Source organism: Hyperoodon ampullatus (assembly GCF_949752795.1).
Source record: "Hyperoodon ampullatus genome assembly, chromosome: 15".
Taxonomy (NCBI): Eukaryota; Metazoa; Chordata; class Mammalia; order Artiodactyla; family Ziphiidae; genus Hyperoodon; species Hyperoodon ampullatus.
Genome location: NC_136928.1, coordinates 48,929,609 through 48,957,116, shown reverse-complemented (window position 1 = coordinate 48,957,116; position 27,508 = coordinate 48,929,609). Strand labels below are relative to the sequence as shown.

Sequence of the window (27,508 nt, the reverse complement as noted above, 5' to 3'; positions counted from 1 at the left end):
GTTCATGTTATTTATGAAGCCTTACTGACTTCATTGCTAATAGCCATAGAACAGAATTCCTTTTATTTTTAATGAGATGATCTAAATCAAATATTAAAAAGTTGTTTTATTCAGAGAACTCAGCCCTAATGTTAAGTGCTACTATTGTCCTGTTGACCTTAATCAGATTTTTTTTATCCTCTGTAAGATCAGGAAAAAAAGGTTCAAGTAAAGCCTTTTTCTAACTTTCTAATATGAAATTTTCATATCTAGGGCACCTCAAACTCCAGTGTAAACTTTACTTTTCCTGGTTATCCTGTTTATGTACCAGCAGGTGTGACATTACAGACAGCATCTGGTAAGAGTATAGTTTAAAAATATTTTGTTTTTAGCTTTGGTACTAACTTCTGGGTATTAACTTTCATGATTTTAAATAAACTGTATACCACGAGTTATTGAAGTTATAGGAGCCTTTAATAAAACTTACTTAAAAGTAGTAATAAATGGTAGTTTTTATTGTTATGGAAGCAATCTACCACGAAATACACTAAGGCTGTCTACTAAGGCAGGTACTAAGCTTGTCCTATATTTCACTTCCAATTCTCATCCCAACATTGTGTAAGATGCTTTATATAGGTTTTCTCTAATTCAAGTCAGTTACCTGAATTTTGACACACATGTGTCCCAGCTAGCTTTAATCAAGAAAAACTAAAGACTAGATTTATCAACCTTTGCCTCTTTTCTTATTGGAGATTGTATAAGAATATTTGAAAAATTTGGAGCTTAACCTCTGCTTTTCAAAGAACTGTTTCTTGATTTGAAAGAGAATCATACCTATTTTTTGGGTTGTTACAGAGTTTAAGCAAGCACCTGACTCAATGCTCAAAAAATAAATTTCTTCTTTCTTCTTGTTAGTATTATTTTAAAGGAAAGAGGGGGGGAAATTTGATAACTTTTGAACTTATTAAACCCTTTTTGGATATCCTTGTCTTATAGTTGTTATATGGTATCTTACATCTTAACTATATGAAATACATTCTCCATGATTAGGTTTCTTAAAATCCCAATTTGGGTTGTTAACACTGTAATTTATTAAACAATGGGAGAGGTTCATGGAATAAATATTGGTGGCCTATATGTGTCTCAAAATGTGCCATATAAGCAATAGTGGGAAAAGGCTAGAGTTAAAGCAGGATATATTTAATTTTTAAAAATAAGAGTAATGCATATTTATTATAGGAAACACAAAAAATCTGAAAAATAAAAGAAAAACTCCTAGAGGTAACCACTGTTAACATATTGATGTATTTCCTCCCAGCCTCCTGTGCATGAGATTTTTTTTTAGGAAATTTAAAGGAAATTAGGATTCTGTTATACTTACAGTTTTCTTCTTTTTAAGGTCACCTTTATAAAGTTAATGTACCAATTATGGTGACACAGACTTCTGGAAGAGCAAGTATTCTTCAGCATCCATTTCAGCAAGTATTTCAGCAGCTTGGGCAGCCTTCAATAATACAGACTAGTATTCCACAATTAAACCCATGCTGTCTTCAAGCAACTACTAAAAAATCACAGAGAATGGAAAATGTGCTCCAACAACCTGTGGTTCTTCGTTCTGGGACAGTGGATAGGAAACATTTAGAATATGCTACTGGTGATACTCTAATACATCCTGGAAATGAGCATAAAATCATGTCTGAAGCTTTATTGAGTCAGCCAGAAAACTCTCAGTATATCAGCCTTTCAGGTGTTGTATTTCCTCCACAGGTCTCTCAAATGGATTCTAATGTGGAGTCAGTGCTCAATGTTTCAGCTAGCGTGACTCAAAATCTGCATGGTGGGCCCCTGTCCACAGGCCCTCAGGGGGCTCAGCACCAGCACATGCCTGATGTTCAGCTTCGTGTTCTTAAAAATAGGATGTGTGGATGTGATTCTGTAAAGCAGCCAAGAAATACAGAGGATCCCAGCAGCCTACCTGTCTCAGAGAAGGTAGTTCTATGTTCAATTTTAATGGAATTAGGAGATAAACAGTAGCTAGTGATTAGATGTCCTGAGTGTTTTTTTTTAAACTGTAAGGTTACTCAAAAGCATGTTTTGTTTTTTCCTTTAGAAGATTGTTTCTTTATTATTTTTAGTATAACTATCAGTTTTTAAAAGTATTCATGCTCAGCATTTCTAAACTTTTAGTTTCGATTAATGAATTAGAATATTTCTTTATAGAAAATGCATTTGTTTTAAGGTAATCCATTTACCTCTCCCTTACATAGTGAGAATTGTTTTTTGTCTGCAGATAAAATTTAAGATTCAGAAATGCATCCTAGTAATTAAATGAGTGTTTTGAGGTAATTCATTGTCATACTTAATATACAAAAGAGGTTCAAAGTATTTTTTTCTTGCTCTACCTAATTTTCCTAAACTCCCATATTAAAGTTTTCTCTACATGAGGAATTATCTTGCTAGTAGATACTTTGTTTCTCCGTTTGCTAAAATACTAGTTAACTTAATTTCTTTTGGAATTCAAACCACTAAAAAATAGCTCCTAATTAGCCTTCCATATTAAAAATAGGTTTACATTATTAATTTCCAAGGAATTCATAGTGATGGCAGAAAGATTCATGGAGAATTTCACATGGTAAAATTTAAAAATCTTGCATTATCTTTTTACAAATGTAAAATTATGTCTTACAGCTAACTCCATTTATACAATTTAGTGACATATGACAAATAAAGGTTTGTGTCTCTAGCCAATGGTTTAGTGGTCCTTTAGAACCACTGTACACATCTGTAGCAATGTAGTAGTTAAGTGTTACCTTAACATTTTTCTAGATAGAAGGGGAAGGTATAGGGTACAGTGAAGGATAATGAACAAATAATATGTCTATCAGAAACCATTTGACTTGTTTTAGAATATTTCAGATGTTTGATGAAGCCTGTTCAAAATCTTTTAGCAAGTCTGTTTTTGGTTTAGTTTGGTATAATGTATTAAGATTAAAATGTTTTTTGAGTGTTTTTTCATTATATTTTTCACATAATGTATAAAATTAAGAAATGGAGGATAAACTCATAATTATGAAACATTTGGTTTTGAGGGAAAATAACTGTAAAATAAGCATTTGTTTTTATCACTTGTAATATAACTTTTAGAGGCATTTTTCTCCTGGACTCTATATGAACTTTGAAGATTTCTGGTGTGATGATTCAAGGACTTATTCTACTGTTACTTATTAGATGTCACATTGTACTTTGTTCTGATATGGGGAATTAGATTAGTTAAGGGAGATTAAAGATTGTTTAGGGGGTAGTGGTTAAGAGTTTAAGCTTTAAAGCCACAGTAGGTTCCAATTCTAGATTTACCACTTACAAGCAAGCTAGGTAATGTTGCTCTCTGAAATTCAGTCATAAGTCTGTAAACTGGGCATAAAACCAAGCTCATAATTTTTAGAATTATCAGAGATGTATATAGAGTTTTTAATAGCTTCTGTCACCATAATAAGCTTTAGATTAGTGCTATTATGCTTTATGGGGATGTGATATATTGGATAACTTTTCATATAACTTGTTGCTTGGTTTTGTTTTTTTTTTTTTTTTTTTTTTTTGCAGTACGCGGGCCTCTCACTGTTGTGGCCTCTCCCATTGTGGAGCACAGGCTCCGGTCGTGCAGGCTCAGCGGCCATGGCTCACGGGCCTAGCCGCTCCACAGCATGTGGGATCTTCCCGGACCGGGGCACGAACCCGTGTCCCCTGCATCAGCAGGTGGACTCTCAACCACTGTGCCACCAGGGAAGCCCTTTTGCTTGGTTTTAAAATCTATATTTAAAACACAAACATCCAAACATTCAAAAGGATTTAATTTATAATATTTTTAGAAACTTACTGTAGGTTATCTTAAAATAGTAATCTGGTAAAGTTTATGCTGATTTAATTTTCAGAAAATTTTATAAATAGCTCTTTATAAATAGCTTTTCAGAAATTCTTATTGCTTAAAGCAAGTTACAATTAGCCCTACTTATTCACTTTTCCTGTGTAGACTGCCAGAGATCTTAAGTTTTTATGTAGGTTTAGCATTATTACTGTTTCATAAAATATATTCCTGACAAGTTTTGATGTGTTCCTATTTTAAAGTGCATATTACTATGTTAAGTTTTTCCTCAGTGTAGGAATTTTGTTTGCTAATCTTATAATGCTGTAGAAAATTAGAAACTCAGGTCTTCATTGGAACTCCAAAAAGTAGGAGTAGAAAGAGAGAAATGGGTATGGTGGTGTATCTTCTCCAGCTCCTTTTTATTTCTTGCCGGCTCTCCCCACCATCTTCATTGCCCTCTTTCCCAAATATTATCATTTCTGCTACCTTCTCTTTTAATTATTTACCTTTCTGACTGCTTCCTCTTACCTCCTTTGTGAGCGAGCTCCTCTTTATCTGCCCTTGCTGTTTCCTAAGGTTCTATTCTCAGCCCATTTCCCTTCACTTCATGTTTTCCCTGGGCAATCTCATGCATTATCTTGGTTTTTAACTATGACCTGCTTGTTGATGACTGCATTTTCAGCCCAGTTATTCCCTTGAGCTTCATTCTCATGTCTGTTTCCTTTCTAGACAGCTCTCCCTGAATGTTATACTAAGTTGTTGTTTCCTCATCAGAAATACTGCATAGTACCACTGCCCACCTGGTCTCCCAAGCTAAGGACTACAATGACTTTTTGGCCCCCTCTCCCCCTCATCCTCCTTATATCATGTGGTTTTTAGAGTTATTTTTATTTATTTATTTTAGGCCACGCCATGTGGCGTGTGGGATCCCAGTTCCCTAACCAGGGATCGAACCTGTGCCCCCTACACTGGGAGTGCAGAGTCTTAACCACTGGACTGCCAGGGAAGTCCTTTAAAAATTATTTTAAAAATTGTAAAAAAAAAAAATTTTTTTTGTAACGTATATACAGTGGACCCTTGAGCAGTGCAGGGGTTAGGGACACTGAGCTCTGTGCCATCAAAAATCTGTATCTAACTTTATAGTTAACCCTCTGTATCCGTGATTCCGCATCCACGGATTCAACCAGTCACAGACCTTGTAGTATGTATTTATTGAAAACAATCCACGTATAAGTGGACCTGCGCATTTCGAAAACCCATGTTGTTCAAGGGTCCTCGGTATAACATAAAATTTACCATTTTAACCATTTTTAGGTGTACAGTTCAGTGGCATTAAGCATGTTCACATTACTGTGCAACCATCTCTAGAACTTTCTAATCATCCCAAACTGAAATTCTGTACCCATTAAACAATAACTCCCCATTACCCCTCCATTCAGCTCCTGGTAACTTCTACTTTCTGTTTCTATGAATTTGACTACTACTAGGTACCACATGAGTGGTATCATACAATATTTGTACTTTTGTGACTGGCTTATTTTGCTTAGCACATTTTCAGGGGTCATACATGTAGCATATATGGGAATTTCATTCCTTTTAAAGGCTGAATCATGTAATTTTTGACAACTTTTAAAACCAAATATTTCTGGAATCTTTTCCATCTTCTCCATCCCTACTGCCATTGCCCTAATTGTCTCTCAATTGGGATAATGTAGTTTCTAACTAATTTATTAGCCTGTAGTCTCTGCTGGTTCTTACTCCACTCCTTCCAATCCATCCATCCTAGAGGTTAAAGGCTTCAGGGGTCAGAAATGTTTTGAATTCCTTCTCTATCCCTTAATAACTACGTGACTTGGGCAAGCTACTATTTCCTCATTTGTAAAATAAAGATAATAGTAGCAACCATGGAATTGTGGTGGGAGGATTATGTGAGATAATCAGTGTGAAGTGCTCAGCAGCATACTGTCTAGCATATGGTAAGAGCTCAGTGAGTATTAGCTATGACCTCTGCTCCTCATGGCTACCATAGATTTACTCAGCATGCAGCCTGTTTAACATGTCACTGGCTGCCCATCAGCTACAGGATAAAATTTAAGCTCCTTGTAAAAAAAAATTAATAAACAGAAATCTCAATTAAATAGAGTTGGGAGACCTGAGGGGGGCGCTCTCACGCCCTGTGACAATAGCAGAGCCCAACTAGAAGACCCCGCTTCTATCCTGACAACAACTTAGCCAATGAAGAGCTGTGGACTCTGTTTACTGTAGCCCTCCCAACCTCCTTTTCTTCTCTATATAAGCTTTCTTCCTTCGAGGGGACTTGCATGTGGCTCGCCATGGTTGCACACCCCAAATTTCTGCTGATCCTGAATAAACCTATCTTTGCCTGAGAAATATCTGGCAGTCTGGTTTTTTTTAGGTCAACATTCTTAATGTGGCATTCGAGGACCTCCATGTTCTTTTTCGGCCAGAGTTTCTTACTTACTCTTTATTTCATGCCTACTACTTCACTGGTAACAACAAACTGTGAGCAATGATCTGTGTTAACCGGAAGAAAGGATGGCAGCAGAAAAGCCAGGCACAAAGCAGAGGGGATAACAAAAGCAGAGAAAGGCAGGAAACAGCAGAGTTAATTCCTGCTTGCCCATTTATTACTTCCTCCAGAAATCTTACTTAATACCTTTCTATCTACCCTCTCCCCTTTCATTATTAGGTTGGATGTATCTCTTCTGTGTTATCATAGCACCTTACGTATGTATCTATCATAATGTAGTTAAGAGATGCATTAAAATGTCCTGTGTGCATTGAGAGGTACATTTTATTAATCTTTGTATACTCAACACCTAAGAATACACACACACACACACACACACACACATATTCATGTGTACTAGAATATAAGCTTTAAAAGAAGAGGATCTATGACTAGTTTACTTGACTCAATAATTCTCAACTCTGGCTAAATATTAGAATTATTGGGGCATTAAAAAAATGTTCAAGTCTGCCCCAAGGGATATGGATCTAATTGGTCTGGAGTGGGGTCCCCTTACTATTGTTGGAGTTTTCTGACGTGATTGTAATACATAGTTAAGATGAAGAACCACTGATCTAGCTCAATGTCAATTTATGAATGAAAAATGGATGGAGTGTGGGGATTAGAGAATATATAACTTTAAGAGCTTTTATTTTTCTTCCAATCCATTCTGATACTCCTCTAAAAGATAAAATATCATACCAATAGTTATTTGAATTCATGATTCAGTTAATTGAGCACATATTTTTTGAGTCACTATATGCTACTTCTAAATGAATATCTCTAAATCAGATTTTTAAACCAGGTATGTGACATTTTTATTTCTTTAGAGGAAAAAAGCCAATTTAACAAGATACATGACATTTTTATTTCTTTAGAGGAAAAAAGCCAATTTAACAAGATACTTTTTTTTTGTATTTGTCAAAATATGTTTAGGTATATTTCATCCAAAATAAGAGTAGAGTGACATGGAATGCTACTGTACATGGTTAGGTAATATATAATCATTATTGCCATTATGTTGTGGGAGATAGCTGGATTAAATTTCTGTTAAGAATTAAAGATGTACCCTTCCATTATGATTATAGGCAACTGAATTTCACATAGTTTAGTTTGAAAATGTGAAGAGAAAGTATGTTATAGCTTAGGCTTCTCCTGTTTTATCTTTATTCCCACATATGCGTATGAGGTTCTGTCAGTCCTTACCAACCATTAGAAAAATATGGTCCTTTCATTAGGGGAAAGCTTAAGTCGAAAAGGTTGGAAGCTGTATTTGGCAAATAAAGCTTTATCTTGAAGCGTCCTATGCATTTGCTCATTGTACTGCCCAGCCACAGAAGCTGTATGCAATTGAAAAGACCTTGGAAGCTGAGAATCTTGGAAATCATTGAGCTGGTTTGTTTAGAGCAGAGAAAGAAAACTAAAGCAGTGCTTCTGTCGGATGACGTCATCTGCACTAGAACTGTTGACATTTCTTCACGTTCAGCCAGAACTCATAGAAGAATCAGCAGTGACTTTTCTTTAACATTCAGCAGGATAAAAATACTAGTACTTCACAGGGCAGCCGACATCTGATTTTAATCATATTTGCACATTGGCACAGTAAAAAATTCCTATGTTGTGAGACCTTTTTTTGAAACTGGAAACTGACATCTTTGTAATAATGAAGTTTTTATAGATTATCAGAATTTGGTACTCTCTGTACTGATGGAGCCCCTGAGATGCTTGGCAACACATGCTTTTGCTGCTTCAGTGGAGAGAGCATTTCAATGTCTGTTTCAGCACATGGCATACCTTAGTGTTGAGACCCAGCCAATAATTCTAAAAGAAGTTTTGTTGGCTGCCGTGACACTCAAATGCATTAGAATTTAATTGAATTATTAAATTTTCCAATTTAATGATTTAAATTGATTTAATGATTTCCAATTTAATTTCCAATCATTATCTTTTCCAAGACATTTGTCAGAAAGTGTGGGGAAAATGTCATATTCTTCTCTATGCAAATTTTTTATGGCTTTTCAAAGGACAGTACTTGAAGCCCTTGATTGATCCTTGGGGAGACATAAACTATTTTTGAGAGACAGTGGAAACCTTCTAATAACAATTTGACTTGGAGGAGTTCATTGATCTATGTAGTGGATGTTTGCCATACGAAAGGCTTAAATCTTTCTATTCATGGGCCTGCAGTATCAATTATGGATGTTGCTGCAAAACTGCCTGCTATTTTGGTTAAACTACCACCTTGGAAAAGGAGATTGGAGTCAGATAATCATATGAACTTTCTTATGCTTGGTGGAAGTGCTTCTGAAGAAAGAAGTTGAGAATGACGAAACTCTTTTGCAGTTATTGATATTGAATTTGGATTTGTAATCTTACTCCTTTCCCAGAATAAAGAGGACCTCATTGATATAGGTAAAATAAGATGATGCTATGTGAATTCAATTACAAGAGTCCTGGAATCTTTAATATTCCTTAATAAGCTTATACTAATCTGGTAGAGTGCCATGGGAGCGCTGATTCATTTTGTAGCAAAAGATCTTGTGGTTTAAGGTTTTCAGTACTTGTTTCTATAACATGAAAAGCCAATTCCAACATGTGATTTAGGCCCAGGACTAGCCTTACCATAATTTGCTTTTCACACAGTCAGATTTATTGGGGTAGTATCTACATACAATAAAGTTCACCTTTATCTAGGTATACAGTTTTTAGATGTACATATGAATTTTGACAAAACACTTGGAGTTATATAACCAGTATCACAGTTGAGATACAGAACATTTCCATCACCCCAAAGAGGTCCCTTAGGCCCCTGTGTAGCCAATACCCTCCCTCCACATCTGGTCCCTGGCACTCACTGATGTGTTTTCTTTTGGTATAGGCTTGCCTTTTTCAGAATGTCAAACAAATGGAATCATGCAATATGTAACTTTAATATGATATATTCGCAATTCATTCATGTTTTTGTATATATTAGTATATTCCATTGTGCCACAATTTGTTTATCCATTGACCATTTGGACATTTGGATGTTTCCAGTTTGGACATTTGTGAATGAATCCCCTAAAAACATTCATGTGTGGGTTTGTGGGTTTCCTCCCTTCCTTTCTCTCTGCCTCCCTCCCTTCCTTCCTTTTTGGTGTGGACTTAGGTTTTCTTTACTTTTGAGTAAATACCTAGGAGTGGGATTTCTAGGTCATATGATACCTGTATGCTTATAAGAAACTGCCAAACTCATTTCCAAAGTGGCTGTATTCCTACCAGCAATGTATGGTGGAATGCAAATTTCTGCTACCAATGGGTAAGAGTTGTAGTTGCTTCATGTCCTTGCTATTTAACGCTCTCTTTAGGAGAGGAGAAGTTTGTGATTTTGATGAAGTCTAATTTATTCTTTTTTCCTTTTGATTTCTGCTAATGTGTCTTATCTAACCAAAGGTTGTGAAGATGATCGAATGCTTCTAAAAACTTTATGGATTTTACGTTTAGGACTGTGATCCGTTTTTGAGTTAATTTTTGTGTATAGTGCAAGGTTAGGGTTTAGGGGTTTTTTTTTTTTTTGTATATGGATGTTCAGTTGTTTTAGCATTATTTGTTAAAAAGACTACCCTGTCTCCATTGAGTTGCCTAAATCACATTGAGTGTTTAAAGCACGTTCACCTTTAATGAAAATCAGTTATCATATGTGTATTGGTTTATTTCTGGACTTCCACTCTGTTTCATTAATTCATGTGTCTACTTTTCACTAGCACCACACTGTCTTGATTATATCAGCTTTGTAGTAAGTCTGGACATCAGAGAGTATGAGTTTCTTAACTTTATTCTTTTTCAAAGTTATTTTGGTTATTCTCATTCTTTGCTTTTCCATATAAATGTTAGAATGAGCTTGTCATTTTTTACAAAAAAAGCTGCTGGGATTCTGATATGGGTTTTGTTGTATCTATAGATCAACAAGGGGAGAATTGACATCTTCACAATGAGTGTTCCAATTTATTGATACATTTTTTATTTAGGTCTTTGACTTTTATTAAAATTTTATAGTTCTCAACATACATATATTGCACATATTCTGTTTTTATCTAAGTGTTTCATGGTTTTGGGTGCTGTCATAAATAATAATACACACCATAAAGCACAACGTTATTTATATTTTAAGCTTCATTTGCATTAATTTTAAAAATATTATTTTCAAAGATAAGATTATTGAGGAAAAAAGCTAAAAATTTCCGTGGTTCTTCAAGTACATTGCCACAATAGTTTCAAGAGGTTGTGCAATTTTTCCTGCCACCAGCACTCTGTATCAGTTTTACCACATACTTGACAGTTTACTAGCACCATTGATTTTGTCTATTGTAAAAATTTACCTTTTAACCATTTTTTACTGTACAGTTCAGTGGCATTAGGTGCAGTCACATTCTTGTGCAACTGTCCTCACCATCCATCTCTGGAACACTTTTTATTTTCCCAAATTGAAATTCTATACCCATTGAACAATAACTCCCCATTTGTATCTTCCCCCAGCCCCTGGCAGCTACCATTCTACTTTCTGTCTCTATGAATTTGACTATAGGTATCTCAAAGCAAGAGGTCAAATAGTATTTGTCCTTTTGTGTCCCTTTTCACATAGCATAATGTCTCATGTTCATCCATGTTGTAGCATATATTAGAATTTTTTTCCTTTTTATGCTTAAATAACATTCCATTGTGTATATATACCATATTTTGTTAATTCATTCATCCATCCGTGAACACTTGGATTGCTTATACCTTTTGACAGTTGTGTCTAATGCTACTATAAACTTGGGTATACAAATGTCTCCTTGAGTCCCTGCTTTCAATTATATAGCCAGATATGGTGCTGGGTCATATGACAATTCTGTTTATAATTTTTTTAAGGAACTACTGTAGTGTTCCATAGCAGCTGCACCATTTTACATTCCCACCAGCAGTGCACAATTTCTCCACATTCTCACCAACACTTATTTTCTGTTTTTTTTTCCTTTGATAATAGCCACCCTAATGGGTATGAGGTGGTATCTTATTGTGGTTTGGATTTGCATTTCCCTAATGATTAGTGATACTGAACATCTTTTCACGTGCTTATTGCCATTTGTATATTTTCTTTGGAGAAATGTCTAAGTTCTTTGCACATTTTTAAATCAAGTTTTTCGTTTTGTTGTTGAGTGTAGGCATTTAAAAATATATTCTGGATATTAACTCATCAGATATATGATATGCAAATATTTTCTCCCATTTTGTGGGTTACCTTTTCACTTTGTTGATAGTGTCCTTTGATGCACAAAGGTTTTAATTTTGATGAAGTCCATTTTATCTTTTTTTTTTTTTGCCTATGCTTTTGGTATCATATCTAAGAAATTATTCCCAAATTCAGTGTCATGAAGATTCTCCTCTATGATTTTTTTCCTAAGAGTTTTGTAGTTTTAGCTCTTACATTTAACTTTTTAATCCATTTTGAGTTAATTTTTGTATATGGTGTAAGGTAGGGGACCAACTTCGTTCTTTTGCATGTGGATATCTAGTTTTCTTAGCATTTGTTGAAAAGATTGTCTTTTCCCTGTTGACTGGTCTTGTCACTTTCGTAGAAGATCATTAGACCATATATGTGAGAATTTATTTCTGGTCTCTCTGTTCCATTGGTCTTTTGTCTGTCTTTATGCAAATATGCTGTTTTGACTACTGTAGTTTTGTAGCAAGTCTTGAAATCAGGATGAATGGGACCTCCAACTTGTATTTTCTTTTTCAAGATTGTTTTGGTTATTCAGGGTCCCTTTGGATTCCATATGAATTTCAGGATGCTTTACTATTCCATTCGCACCAAAAATGTCATTTGGATTTTGAAAGGGATTGCACTGAATCTTAGTTGTCTTTGGGTAGTATCAACATTTTAATAATAACTCTTCTAATCCATAAACATGGAATGTCTTCCCATTTATTTGTATCATTTTTAACTCCTTTTGGCAATATTTTGTAGTTTTTAGTGAACAAGTCTTTTTCCTCCTTGGTTATGTTTACTCCTAAGTATTCTATTTGGTGGTTTTGTAAATGAAATTGCTTTCTTTTTTTTTTGCGGTACGCGGGCCTCTCACTGTTGTGGCCTCTCCCGTTGCGGAGCACAGGCTCCGGACGCGCAGGCTCAGCGACCATGGCTCACGGGCCTAGCCACTCCACGGCATGTGGGATCCTCCCGGACCAGGGCACAAACCCGTGTCCCCTGCATAGGCAGGCGGACTCTCAACCACTGTGCCACCAGGGAGGCCTGGAATTGCTTTCTTAACTTTGTTTTCAGGTTGTTAATTGTTAGTGTATAGAAATGCAACTGATTTTTGAATGTTGTTTTGTATTTTGTACATTTTGCTGAATTCATTAGTTCTAACATTTTTGTGTGTGTGTGGAATTTTGGGGGTTTTGTACATAGAACATTATGTCATCTGCAAACAGAGCCAGTTTTACTTCTTCCTTTTTAATTCGATGCCTTTTATTTCTTTATCTTGCTTAATTGCCCTAGCTAGGACATCTAGTACTATGTTGAGTAGAAGTGACAAGAGTGGGCATCCATGCCTTGTTCCTGATGTTAGAGGAAAAGCTTTCAGTTTTCACCATTGAATATGCTGTTAGCTGAGAGTTTCTTATAGGTCAATTTTATTATGTTGAGGCAATTTCTTTCTATTCCTAGTTTGAGTGTTTGTTTTTATGTTTATTTTTAAATCATGAAAGGGTGTTGAATTTTGTCAAATGCTTTTTTTGCATTAGTTTAGGTGATTGTGTCATTTTTCCCCCTCTTCAGTATGTTAATGTGTTGTATTACGTTGATTATTCATATGTTGACCCACTTTTGCATTTCAGGAATAAATCTCATTTGGTCATGGTGTATGATCCTTTTAATGTGCTGTTGAATTCTGTTAGTATTTTGTTGAGGATTTTTTTTTTTTTTTTGGCCATGTTGTGTGGCTTGTGGGATCTTAGTTCCCTGACCAGGAACTGAACCTGGGCCCTCGCAGTGAGAGTGCAAAGTCCTAGCCACTGGACTGCCAGAGAATTTCCTTGTTGAGGATTTTTGAGGATTGGTGTTAATTCTTCTTTGAATGTTTGGTAGAATTCTTTAGTGGAGCCATCTGGTCCTGGGCATTTCTTTGTTGAGAGGTTTTTGATGACTAATTGAATCTCATTACTGGTTATAAGTCTGTTAATATTTTCTCTTTCTTCATGGTTCAGTCTTGGTAGGTTTTGTGTTTTTAGGAATTAGTTCATTTCATCTAGGTTATCCAATTTGTTGGCATACAGTTAGTCTTATAATTCTTTTTATTCCTGTAAAATCACTAGTAAAGTTTCTTTATTTCTGATTTTAGTTATTTGAGTCTTCTCTCTTCTTTTCTTCATCAATCTAGCCAAAGGTTTATAAATTTTATTGATCTTTTTGAAGAATCAATTCTTGGTTTTGTTTAGTTTCTCTGTTGTTTTTCTATTCTTTACTTTATCTCTGCCCTAATTGCTATTATTTCCTTCCTTCTACTGGCTTTGGCTTTATTTGTTCTTCTTCTAGTTCCTTAAGGTTGTTAATTTGAGATCTTTCTCCTTTTTTAATATGAGCATTTACAGCTATAAATTTCTCTCTTAGCACTTCTTTTGCAGAATCCCATATGTTTTGGCATGCTGTGTTTTCCTTTTCATTTGTCTCGAGATATTTTTTTACCTTTTGACAAAAGATTTTGGTTTTTTACATTTCTTCTTTGACCCATTCCATTGTGATCAGAAAAGATACTTTGTATGATTTCAGTCCTTTTAAATACTAAGATTTGTTTTGTGGCCTAATTTATGGCCTCTCCTGGAGAACGTTCTGTGAGTACTTGAGAAAAACGTGTATCCTGCTGTTTTGCATGTTTTGTATATGTTTGTTAGGTACAGTTAGTCTGTCATGCTCAAGTTCTTTATTTCCTTATTGATATTGTGTCTGGTGGTTCTATTCATTATTGAAAGTGGAGTATTAAAGTTTCTTACTATTACTGCAGAGCTGTTTCTCCCTTTTTGTTGCATATATTTAGGAGCTCTGATGTTTGGTGCATATATGTTTGTAATTGTTATATCTTCTTGGTGAATTAATTCTTTTATCATTATGTAATGTTTTATTGTTTCTTGTAACAGTGTTTGAATTAAAGTCTATTTTGTCTGTTATTAGCATAGTTTCCCCAACTCTTGTGGTTACTATTTGCATGGAATATCTTTTTCCATCATTTTACTTTCAACCTTGTGTGTCCTTAGACCTAAGGTGAGTCTCTGGTAGACAGCATGTAACTGGATACTGTTTATCCATTTTGCCAATCTGTCTCTTTTGGTTGGGGAGTTTAATCCATTTACATTGAAAGTAATTACTAATAGGGGAGAGGTTACTCTTGCTATTTTGTTTTCTGTGTGTCTTTTAGCTTTTTTCTCCCTTATTTCCTTCCTTATTACACCTTATTTCCTCCCTTATTACATTCTTTTGTGTGTAGTTTTTTTGTAATGACACATTTTGATTGTTTTCTCATTTCCTTTTGTGTGTTCTCTATAGGTATTTTCTTTGTGGTTATCATGGAGATTACTTATAGCATCTTAAAGTTGTAACAATCCATTTTGAACTGATACCAACTCACCTTTAATTTCGTATAAAAACTCTGCTTCTTTTCAGCTCTACCCTCCCCCACTTTATATTACTGATGTCCCAAATTATGTCTTTATATATTATGTACTTCTTGATATAGATTTATAATTATAGTTTTTTAATGCTCTTATCTCTTAAATCTCATAGAGGAATAAAAAGTAGAGTTAACAAACCAAAATTATGATAATACTGGTTTTTATATTTGTCATTGTATTTATCTTTACCAGAGAACTTTATATTTTTGTGTGGCTTCAGATTACTGTCTAGCTTCTTTTCATGCCGACTTAAAGGACTCCCTTTAGTATTTATTGTAGGGTAGACCTAGTAGTAATAAACTCCTTCAGCTTTTATCTGGAAATGCCTTATTTGCAGGACAGTTTCCCAGATATAGAATTCCTAGTTCAGTCTTTTCTTTCAGCACTTTATTATTTTTTCTTTTGGCCACACCACACGGCATGTGAGATCCTAGTTCCCTGACCAGGGATCGAACCCATGCCCCCTGCATTGGAAGCATGGAATCTTAACCACTGGACCACCAGGGAAGCCCCTCAGCACTTTAAATATATGTCATACCACTGCCTTTTTGTTTTCAAAGTTTCTGGTGAGAAATCTGCTTGTTATCTTACAGAGGATCCCTTGTATGTGATGAGTTGCTTTTCTCTTGCTGCTTTAAATAGTGCTGTTATTAAATTTCAGTTTCCAATTGTTTATTGCTACTATACAGCCATACAATTTTTGTAAATTGCCTTACATCAGTCTGAATGTTTATATAACCCCCAAATTAGTATGTTGAAATCCTAACCCCCAAAAGGTGATGGTAATTAGGAGGTGGGGCCTTTGGGAGGCGATTAGGTCATAAGGATGGAGTCTTCAATTAATGGGATTAGTTACCTTATAAGAGACCCCACAGGGCTCCCTAGCCCCTCTGCCATATGAGGACACAGTGAGAAGCCATCATCTGTGAACCAGAAAGTGGGCTCTACCAGATATCAAATCTGCTGGTGCCTTGATCTCGGGCTTCTCAGCCTCCAGAATTGTGAAAAATAAATTTCCATTGTTAATAAGCTACCTAGTTTTGGTATTTTGTTATAGCAGCCCAAATGATCTAAAACAGTTTCCTTATCCTTTTAATGTTTTTGGGATCTATGGTGACACCCTATCCTTAATTAGTAATATCATTTACTTGTTTCCTTTCTCTTTTTGTCAGTCTGGCTATGTTTTTTCATTTTTATTCATCTTTTCAAGGAATGGACTTTTGGTCTAATTGACTTTTTCTGTTCTCAGTTTCATGTATTTTTCTTTTTATCTTTATTATTTCCTTATTTGCTATGAGCTTAATTTGGTCTTCTCTTTTTTAGTTTCTTAAGGTGGAATTTTAGGCTATTGATTGAGACTTGCTTCTTTTCTTATATAGTCATGTAATGCTATAAATTCCCTCTAGGCACTGTTTTAGCTACATCTCAGGTTTTGAAATGTAATGTTTTTGTTTGCATTCAATTAAAATTATGTTTTAATTTCCCTTGTGATTTCTTCTTTGACCCATGCATATTTAAAAATATGTTGTTTAATTTGTAAATATTTGAGGATTTTCCAGATTTTTCTGTTACTGATTTCTGGTTTAATTCCTTTGTGCTAAGAGAACATACTTTGTATGTGTTAAATTTGCCAAGATTTGTTTTATGATCCAGAATATGGTCCATCTTGGTGAACATTCTGTGTGCTCTTGAAAAGAATGTGCATTTGGCTATTTGGGGGTGGAGTATTCTATAAATGCCAATTAGGTTATGTTGGTTGATTGTGTTGTTCAGTTCTTCTACATTCTTACTGAATTGCAGTCTGCTTTTTTTTTTTATTAATTAGTAAGAAGAAGAATGTTGAATTCTCCAACTATGTTTGTGGATTTGTCTGTTAATCTTTTAGTTCTGTCAGTTTTGATTTATATTTGTCCTTTTGTATTTGGCTTATTCTAGTTAGTACAGTCCTTTATATTTTTTATTTATCCATTGAGCATGATGTCATTTGTCCCTTCTACTTCATTGAATTATTGTTTAAAATAAAATAGTTAAAACCTAAGAGGTATATAAATTTAAGATAGTATGTATAAAAACTGGTAAACATTATCTGAAAACAGTCAACTGATTTGCTGTCTATGTATGACCATAAGTGGGTTTACTTTATTTACAATTTAAAAGTTATTCCCATCTTATATAGAATTGCTAGGGGTGTTCTAAAATTCAAACTTAGGGAATATCATCTGACAGGGAAGAAATATGTTTTCAGAGGCCACTTGTGAACTGTTTAAGTAATTTTATATTTTGTGTGATCCAATGTTTTATACACCTTGTTTGACAGGAAAAATCTTTATTGCATTTATTTCTCTTTTTAGGATTCTAATTCTCAGATGGATTTAAGCCTTCAGGTAACTGATGATGATATTGATGAGATAATTCAAATAGATGGAACTGGAGATACATCTTCCAGTGATGAAATAGGAAGTACAAGAGATGTAGATGAGAACAAATTTCTAGGGATTACTGATGCAGGAGACCTGAAGGTACTTGAAGAAGCCAGCAGTATATCAAATGAAGATTCAACGGCCAACAGTAGTGATAATGAAGACCCTCAAGCAGACCTTGTGGAAGAGGTAAGGATTATTTTTGAGCTGAAACTTTTAAAAATTTATAGCATTTGTACTTTAATATACTTTGGAACCAAGAGGAATAACAGTTAAGGTTAATCCTGTCTTTTGTCTTTAAAATGAGACTTATTTGTATCTAGTATTTAAACTTGTAGTCTTAAACTGTAATTTAACTCAGTATTAAGTATTATGGAATCAGCTACTATATTTGTTGGTCTTAACTAGGGGTAGTGAGAGGTTTAAGGGATGGGAGTGGAGGTAAAGAAGGCAGCCAGGGTAGAAGCATATCATATCTGCTCTAATCCTAATAAATGCCGTGAAATCTTTGTGGAATGTGATAATTAAGAAGCATGTAAGTGGTATTAACTATCCTTTTTGGTGCCGTACATATGTGCCAGGTACCATACTAAATCTTACTGCCTTTTGTTATTTAACATCACCGCTGCCTTATGGGTTTTATGGGTCTTACTACTGTCCTCATTTTGCAAATGAGAAAACTGAGATACAAGGAATTTTAGTAACTTGCCAAAGGTCAGTCTTGTGGTTATTGAGTAACTAAGTTGGGATTCAAACTCAGGCTGTTTGACTTTTAAATACAGTACTATTCTGTGTCCTTGGAGGGAGAGAATATGTCCCTCTGTCTTTAAAAAATTCAAAGCATCATGAAATTCATTAATGTGAGTATCTTTCATCTTTAGGACCCTTTAAATTCTGAGGATGATGTTAGTGAGCAGGATGTGCTGGACCTGTTTGACACAGATAATGTAATTGTCTGTCAGTATGAAAAGGTACTGTATTCACCTTTTAGACTTTGGGTTTATTAATTGCATTTATAGTAGAAAATAAGCAAAATAATGGGAAATATGATGATCAGTTACTGTTCAGTTAAATTAATCTCAAAATAGCTAATTAATTCTATGAATTTGGGAGGGTATTTTGGGTCTAACACTGTGCTGTGTGGTCTTGGTGATACCAAAAAAGTGATAGGCCTTGTCTTATGGAGGTGACAGTCTTATTGAAGCAAGGTGTTTCTGTATGGAATAATAGAATGGCATACAGTAAGATAGTAGGTAAATCAAAAGCTAAAATACATGACAGGTGAATCAAATACTAAAATACATGGCATATAAATCAAATGCTAAGATGAGTGGCATGTAAATCAAATGCTATGATAAGTGGCACAGACAGTAAGTCCTAAAAGGGGCTAGGAAATGCAAGGAATCATTTGTAGTTGGAGTTCTCCACAAATCCTTCATGGGTGATGTGGGGCTTTGAAATAGGTCTTGAATGATTTGTAGGATATAGATAAGTGTGGAGAGTAGGCATTCAGAGTAGAGTAGCCTGATAAAAGGCAGAGAAATGAATGCATGTAGAATTTATAAGGTACAGTGAAGAGACAGCTCTGCCTTGAATGAGGTGTTTTCCTTTTGAATGTGTTAGGAAATGAGGCTGGGTGGTGGACAGAGGTGGGAGCAGATTGGAAAATCCAGAATCCTGGTAGGGGAAGTTCAAACTTGATTTGATGGGCATTAACCTTATGAGGATGATATTGAGAAAATTGTAATTGGGTTTAAAAACTGGCATTGTTTGCTAATTTGGAAGAGGCAAATAGTAAGAAGAACAGGGATAGTACATAAAGTAACAGAGCCCAGACTAAGGATGGCAGCATAGAACATGGAAGAGTTTAGAGATTATGGTGGAAGAATCATTGGACTTCAATACTGTGTTGTAGAGAAGTGGTGAGAGTGGGCATTCTTGTCTTGTTCCAGATTTTAGTGGGAAGGCTTTTAGCTTTTCACCTTTGAATATTATATTGGCTGTGGGTTTGTCATAAATTGCTTTTATTATGTTGAGATATGTTCCCTCTATACCACTTTCCTAAGGGTTTTTATCATGAATGGGTGTTGAATTTTACCAGATGCTTTTTCTGCATCTATTGAGGTGATCATGTGGTTTTTGTCCTTTTTTTTGTTGATGGGGTGTATCACATTGATTGATTTGTGAATGTTGAACCATTCTTGTGACCCTGGCATGAATCCAGCTTGGTCATGGTATATGACCTTTTTTATGTGTTGTTGGATTCAGTTTGCTAATATTTTGTTGAGAATTTTTGCATCTATATTCATCAAAGATATTGGCCTGTAATTTTCTTTTTTGGTAGTTGTCTTTGTCTGGTTTTGGTATCAGGGTGGTGGTGGCTTCATGAAATGTTTTTGGGAGAGTTCCTTCCTCTTTAATCTTTTGGAAGAGTTTGAGAAGGATTGGTATAAGTTCTTCTTTGTATGTTTGGTAGAATATACACTGAGGAAAAGACAGCCTCTTCAGCAGGTGGCATTGGGAAAGTTGGAGAGCCACATGTAAGTCAATGAAGTTAGAACACACCCTCACACCATACACAAAAATAAACTCAGAATGGCTCAAAGGCCTAAATATAAGACAAGACACCATAAAACTCCTAGAAGAGAACATAGGCAAAACATTCTCTGACATAAATTGTACCAATGTTTTCTTAGGTCAGTCTCCCAAGGCAATAGAAATAAAAGCAAAAATAAACAGGTGGGACCTAATCAAACTTAGAAGCTTTTGCACAGCAAAGGAAACCATAAATAAAATGAAAAGGTAAACAAAAAGGTCCTACTGTATAGCACAGGGAACTATATTCAATATCCCGTGATAAACCATAATGGAAAAGAATGAAAAAAAAAAGAATGTCTATATGTGTATAACTGAGTCACTTTGCTGTACAGCAGAGACTGGCACAACATTGTAAGTCAACTATACGTCAATTGAAAAAAATAAAATTAAGTAAGAAAAAAATAAAATTAAGTAAAAAAAAAAATAAATGAAAAGACAACCTACAGACTGGGAGAAGATATTTGCAAATGATGTGACTGATGAGGGCTTAATTTCCAAAATATACAAACAGTTCATACAACTCAACAACAAAAAAACAAGCCAATCCAAAAGCGGGCAGAAGACCTAAATAGACACTTCTCCAAAGAAGATATGCAGATGGCCAATAGACATGTGAAAAGATGCTCAACGTTGCTGATTATTAGAGAAATGCAAATCAAAACTACAGTGAGGTACCACCTCACACCGATCAGAATAGCCATCATTAAAAAGTCTACAAATAACAAGTGCTGGAGAAGGTGCGGAGAAAAGGGAACGCTCCTACACTGTTGGTGGGAATGTAAATTGGGTGCAGCCACTATGGAAAACAGTATGGAAGTTCCTCAAAAAACTACAAATAAAGTTGCCATATGATCCAGCAATCCCACTACTGGGCATATACCCAAACAAAACTATAATTCAAAAAGATAAATGCACCCCCCTATGTTCATAGCAGCACTATTTACCATTGCCAAGACATGGAAACAAACTAAATGTCCATCAACAGATGAATGGATAAAGAAGATGTGGTATATATATATACAGTGGAATATTACTAGGCCATAAAAAAGAATGAAATAATGCCATTTGCAGCAACATGGATGGACCTAGAGATTATCATACTAAGTGAAGTAAGTCAGAAAGAGAAAGAAATACCATATGATATCACTTATATGTGGAATCTAAAATATGACACAAATCAATATATCTATGAAACGAAAATAGACTCACAGTTACAGAGAACAGACTTGTGGTTGACAAGGGGGAGGGGGAGTAGGGGAGGGAAGGATTGGGAGTTTGCGGTTATACATATAATGTAATATATATATTATAATAACATTATACAACAAGATCCTATTGTATAGCACAGGGAACCATATTCAATATCCTGTGACAAACCATAATGGAAAAGAATATGAAAAAGAATATATATGTGTGTGTGTGTGTGTGTATAACTGAGTCACTTTGCTGTACAGAAGAAATGAACACAACATTGTAAATCAACTATACTTCAATAAAATTAAAAAAGTTTCATTGGTACTTGGTGATTAGTTGTTCATGAGAAGAATGACAAGGGAGAGTTAAAGGTATCTATCAGGTTTCAAGCCTAAAGATTAGGTTAGTAGCAATTGAACTTTAGCAACTAAAATATAATACAGCTTAAATTTGTTTTCAAACACTATAACTGTGATTATGTAGTAGAATGGTCAGCTTTGCGTTCTTAACTTATTCATATTCACATTTTTTAGCAGCTTTGAGATATAATTCACATACTATACACTTCACCTATTTAAAGTGTACAATTCAGTGGTTTTAGTATATTTATGGATATGTGTAACCATTAACACAGTCAATTTTAGAAAATTTTTGTCACCTCAGAAAGAAAGCCCATACCCTTTAGTTCTTACTCCCATATTGCCCCCTTTCTCCCATCCCCAGTAGTAAGGAACTACTAATTACATTAGTAGTTCCATCAGTGTAGATTTCCGTATTCTGGAGTTTCAGATGAAAGGAATCATATAATATGTGGTCTTTTATGACTGGTTTCATCCATATTATAGCTTGTAACAGTTCTTCACTCCTTTTTATTGATGAATACTAGTCCGTTGAATGGATATACCACATTTTGTTTATCCATTCATCTGTTGAGTGATATTTGAGTTGTTTCCACCTTTTGGCTATTATGAAGAATTCTGCTATAAATATTCATGTACAAGTTTTTTGTGAATATATATTTTCATTTCTCTTGGTAAATACCTAGGAGTGGAATTCCTGGGTCATATGGTAATAATTTGAGGCACTACCAGACGGTTTTCCAAGGTGGCTGTACCATTTTTCATTCCCATCAGCAGTGTATGATGGTTTAGATTGCTTTACATTCTCACTAACACTTGTTATCTGACTTTTTGATTCTAGCCATCCTAGTGGGTGTGAAGTGGTATCTCGTGGTTTTGATTCGCATTTCCCTGATGATTAATGCATATTTATATCTTTGACTTGTTTTCAGTAACAATTTCAATATACTCAGGGGAGATGGAGGATGGTACTTTGAATTGCTATAAAAAATGAATTCTTTTCTCTAAAAATAAAATAATTTTCTCTCCTATAACATTTTGTGTAGATAGAAAATGGCAATTTAGATGCTGGTAAACATAAGCATTAGAAGGAATAGTAATAGAAAAGGGACTGGTCTTGGTTTGAAAGTTCTTTTAGATTCTTATAAACAGTGTATTGTGTTCTATAAACAGTGTATTGCACTGTATAGACACTAGATTATATATGCATTTCATAGAGTCACAAATAATTTTCTAGACTATTATGGATATAGTATTCTTTGCGGTACTGCATTGTGGGAAATAGCTTGTAATTAATTAACATTGAATTAATAGAATTTAGTATTTTAGTGATGTTAAGGAGGAGTAGGTTGCAGTTTTGGATGTGTTGTCCAGGGGAGGCCTTACTGAGAACGTGATTGGGTAAAGATCAAAAGGAGGTAAGAGAGGGGACTTTCTTGGTGGTGCAGTGGTTAAGACTCCGTGCTCCCAGTGCAGGGGGCCTGGGTTTGATCCCTGGTCAGGGAACTAGATCCCACGTGCATGCTGCAACTAAGAGTTCATGTGCCACAACTAAGGAGCTGGCAAGCTGCAACTAATGAGCCTGCCTGCCACAACTAAGACCTGGTGCAACCAAATAAATAAATTTTAAAAATCTTTTTTAAAAAAGGAGGTAAGAGAATGAACCATGAGGATATTTGAATGTAATCATTTCAGACAGAGGGAACAGTAAATAATACATAAGTCCTGAGGTAGAAGAATACCTGTGTGTTCAGGGAACAATGAGGAGAGCAGAGCAGTAAGTGAGGGGAAGAGCGGGATCTTATAGTCCATTTTAAGGACTTTATTTTTTGGATGAGAAGTCATTGGAGAGTTTTGAGCATAGAAATGATATCTGGTTTATGTTTTTAGTAGGGCCATAGTAAAAGTAGACTGCCTACCATGTTTAGAGTAGACTAACAGGGAGACAAGGGTGAAAATAGGGAAACTAGTCATGAGACATATTAATCCAGGTGAGAGAGGATGGTGGCTTAGACAAGAGTAATAGTAGTGGAGGTGGTAGAAGTGGTTGGAATATGCTTTGTAGGTAGAACTAACATTTACTGATGGATCTGGATATGAGGTGTGAGTAGGAGGTATAAGGATTGTGTCCAAGATTTCTGGCCTGAATGAAAAGAATGAGTGGCCATTCATCACGGAGATGGGGAAGACTGTGAGGTTTGGGGGAGAGTATATTAGTGTCCTTGTTTTAAACTTGCTTGAGATGTTTATTGGATATTTATGAAGGGGTGCTGAAGCAGTTGAATGAGAATCTGGAGTTTAAGGGAGAGGTGTGAGCTAGAGATATAATTTTGGAGAGTCATTAGCATATAGATGATGTTTAAAGCCATGAGATTAGATAAGATCACCAAGAGAGTGAATATAAACAGAAAGAAGAGTCCTGGTACACTCTAAAATTGAGAGGTAAGAGAGAGAAGGAGGAATCAAAGGAGTGGCCAAAGAGTCATGTGGAAAGCCAGGAACGTTCTAGAAGCCAAGTAAGGAAAATATTTCAAAGAGGATACATTGAATGGTGCCAGTAGATCAAGTATTTAAAAATTTTTTTCCTTATTATGTTATCTCTTTTGTTGCTGTGGTAAACGGGCTCTTCTTTTATATCTTCTAACTGTTGCTTATATATCAGTATTTGAAGGCAATGAATTTCTGTTTATTAATTTTGTATCAATACTGAATTCTTATTTAGTCATTTTAAATTGATTATCTTAGGTTTTCAGACATCCAGTCATTGCATCTGCAAATTTATTTCATCTCTTCCAATTTTTATCTCTCTAGTTCTTTCTTCTTGTCTAATTGTATTGGCTAGTACCTCTAGAGTGAAAAGTTGGTTAAGAGTGGGTATTCTTGTCTATGTCCTGACTTGAGTGGGAGTACTTTTAGGGTTTCCGCACTAAGCACTAAGTCACGGCTTTTGGGTTGAGGTAGGGGTGTGTGTGTGTGTGTATGTTTGTAGGACATAGTCTTTCTTATTTTAGTTAAAAAAAAAAATCTATAATGCATGAGTTTTATCAAAAGCTTTTTCAACATCATTGAAGATGATTATATTATTTGTCTCCTTAGGTCTAGTAATATAGTTTTTATACTAGTAAATTCCTAATTTTGAACCATTGTTGCATTTCTAGAATAATGTAGTCACTAGATAAAGCTACTGGGAAGAGTTGTTGCCGCTGCTTCTACTGTTGTTCTTTTCCTAATTCTGGCCAGATTTTATCATCTTTGTTAAGGATTCTGTTGTCACTGTCGTGTTCCCCGAGACTTAAGATAAGTGCAAGTGAAAATTTGGAAGTCAAACTCAGAAAAGAAATTTTCCGTCGCCGGGCCATTTCCCCCACACACAAATAGAGGGTTTATCCTTTGTATTTTCTTATGCTTCACAAAATGCATCCAAATACTAGTCACAGGCTTTTCTTCCTTGATTTAACTATTTGCAATCAACAACTAGGTTTAATTTTTACCCTTGATTTCAGATCATATATTTCTAAATTTTTAAAATAGTCACTTGTGGTTCACCCAGAAGTAACAATGATTGTATGATTTCTTACCTCTTAAGGTAGTAGGATTTTCTGGTTTTAATTTTGTATCAGGCTGACTTACTGAATCCAAAGAATAGCTAATAGAATCTGATAGATTGTAAGTTGTATTTTCAGACCTTGCTCAGTGCATTATTGTGACTTTCTTCTTCGAAATGAAACACCACTATTTTTTCATTCCGGATAATATTAACTACATCCTCTCTTGTCTATTCCTTTGCAGACATAGTGAACTTTTTGCTGTTCTTGAGCAATTCAGGCATGCCCCTCCTCAGGATTTCTGTTCCCTTTGTCTGGAATGCTCTCTAGTCAATATCTTCTTTTTAAGTCTTTGCTCAAATGTTACTTCACAAGTCAGGCCCACCCTGACTCTTCGATTTAAAATTGTAACCCCACCTCTGTGTTTGTGATATTCCTTTTCCAGATCTATTTTTCATAACACTTACTACCTTTTAATATTCTGTATAATTTACGTGTTTATTAGGTTTGTTTCTCCCATCCTTACTAAAATGTAACCTCTTCAAAGATAGGAATTTTTTTCCTGTTCTAAAAAATTATATCTATATTTTCCTTTTTAAAAAGCTAATAGATCTCCAGTGCCTAAAACAATACCTGACACATAGGAACTCAACAAATATTTGCTGAATGAATGAATAAACTATCTTGAGGAGGGTCTTATTTATAAAGAACTCCCATTTAGGGTCAGAATAATCCCATGGGATATGCAAAGAAATGTAAATGATCCTTTAACTTCTAAATTTAATTAATTTAGGCTGTTTTTCTCCCTCCAGATTCATCGAAGCAAGAACAAGTGGAAATTCTATTTGAAAGATGGTGTTATGTGTTTTGGAGGGAGAGACTATGTATTTGCAAAAGCCATTGGTGATGCAGAGTGGTAAAACTGATGGGCTCAGTATATCATTAAGATCAGTGGGACTATATCACATGTTGTTCACTGCATGGAATTTAATAAAATTATAATTCAGATGCAAATACAAATATACAGTTTTACATTTCTTTCATTTTACATTTCAAACTGTTTTAATAGGTTTTTATTTTTTAACCCCCATTGTCTATACCATTACAAAGCATAGATGTATCAGGTGTGATGTAGCATGAAAAAATGTCATATTTCTTTACTTTTGAAGTAAAATTTAAATCAGACTCCACTTCCCCTTCATGGTGAAGTCAGTATCAATTATTAGATTGGGGCTGGTGTTCTTCCCACCTCTCACCAAACCATGTTACAAAAGACCCTGGAGACTAACACAATATTGTAAAGCAGCTATACTCTAATTAAAAAAAAATCATATTTGAAAAAAAAAAAGGATCCTGGAGAGTCTTATAAGTAGCAGGATATTTAAGTAGGCTTCTCTGGATCTTCAGTCTACGTTTATCACCAGCAGTATGCTGATTGTGCAAGCCCAGATGGTTCCTCGGAGGCAGATGCCTCAGTTGAGCCCATACTATACTCAACATGAAAATCGTTGCTGAGACCAGGATGCCTAGAGCCAAGGATCAGCCTTTCTGGGTTTATCATGTGGCCAGGCCATTCTTCTTTGTACCTGCTATTTCCCTGGGGAACTGTAGGGAGTGGGTTAGGTTCCCATTCTAATTCTTGTTACTTCATACTTCTGTCCTCTTCCCTCTTTCCCTATTTTTTTTCTTCTATTTTTCTTACCGTGGAAGACCGCTTTGCAGAGTTTTTACCCCTCAAAGATACTGTCTCTCTTCTTTTTTCCTAACAGGGAATTCCCTCATTGAGTTTAGGTTTTCTAACACAAAAGTCAAGAAGAGATGTTCTGTTTAGGAACCTTCTGCTTTGGTGAGACAATCTCATTTGAAGAGAGAAGACCTGGATAACTCTTAAAACCAGGGAGAGAAAACAAAATGTAAAATGCAAATAGCACCGTTTTCCTACACCAATGAAAATAAAGCATATTAATATATCAGTAACCTATTCTGTAATATTCTCTTCCTTAGTAGACTCAAATTCCTCAAAGGAACGTTTTCCCCATCATTCTTCTTTTAGCGGGTGGAGTACACATGGTATCCAAGTCTAGGATCCCTGTTTTGGCCCTGAATGGTGTTCGCCAGGGTAGTAATTCTCTCACAAAAAGCAGTTCTGGGATTGAGTGGGTTATGGTCTGTGAAAGCTCCTTGAGGATTAGGTACCTGGATCTGGCTGGTCACAGGGTGAATTCCCCATTTCTTTTTCAGAGGCAACCCCACTTGGTTTAATTTATTCCAACACTTGTTTTGTTCTACCCAAGGGACTCAGCTACTGTTAGGTCTTCTCAAAATCTGGATGAATC

At 35.2% G+C, this 27,508-nt stretch overlaps 1 protein-coding gene across 1 annotated transcript in view; it reads left to right on the top strand.

Moving 5' to 3' along the window:
- The window catches only part of GTF2A1L (general transcription factor IIA subunit 1 like), a gene marked incomplete at both ends in the record, with an annotated part of 65,887 nt that extends 39,795 nt beyond the window's left edge, over window positions 1-26,092 (top strand). The window contains 5 exons of the mRNA XM_079721185.1: window positions 253-337; window positions 1,379-1,968; window positions 17,408-17,665; window positions 18,358-18,447; window positions 25,985-26,092. Of these exons, the coding sequence (XP_079577311.1) occupies window positions 253-337; window positions 1,379-1,968; window positions 17,408-17,665; window positions 18,358-18,447; window positions 25,985-26,092 (1,131 nt within the window). The remainder of the gene's footprint in view (window positions 1-252; window positions 338-1,378; window positions 1,969-17,407; window positions 17,666-18,357; window positions 18,448-25,984) is intronic.
- Window positions 26,093-27,508: the final 1,416 nt, after the last annotated feature.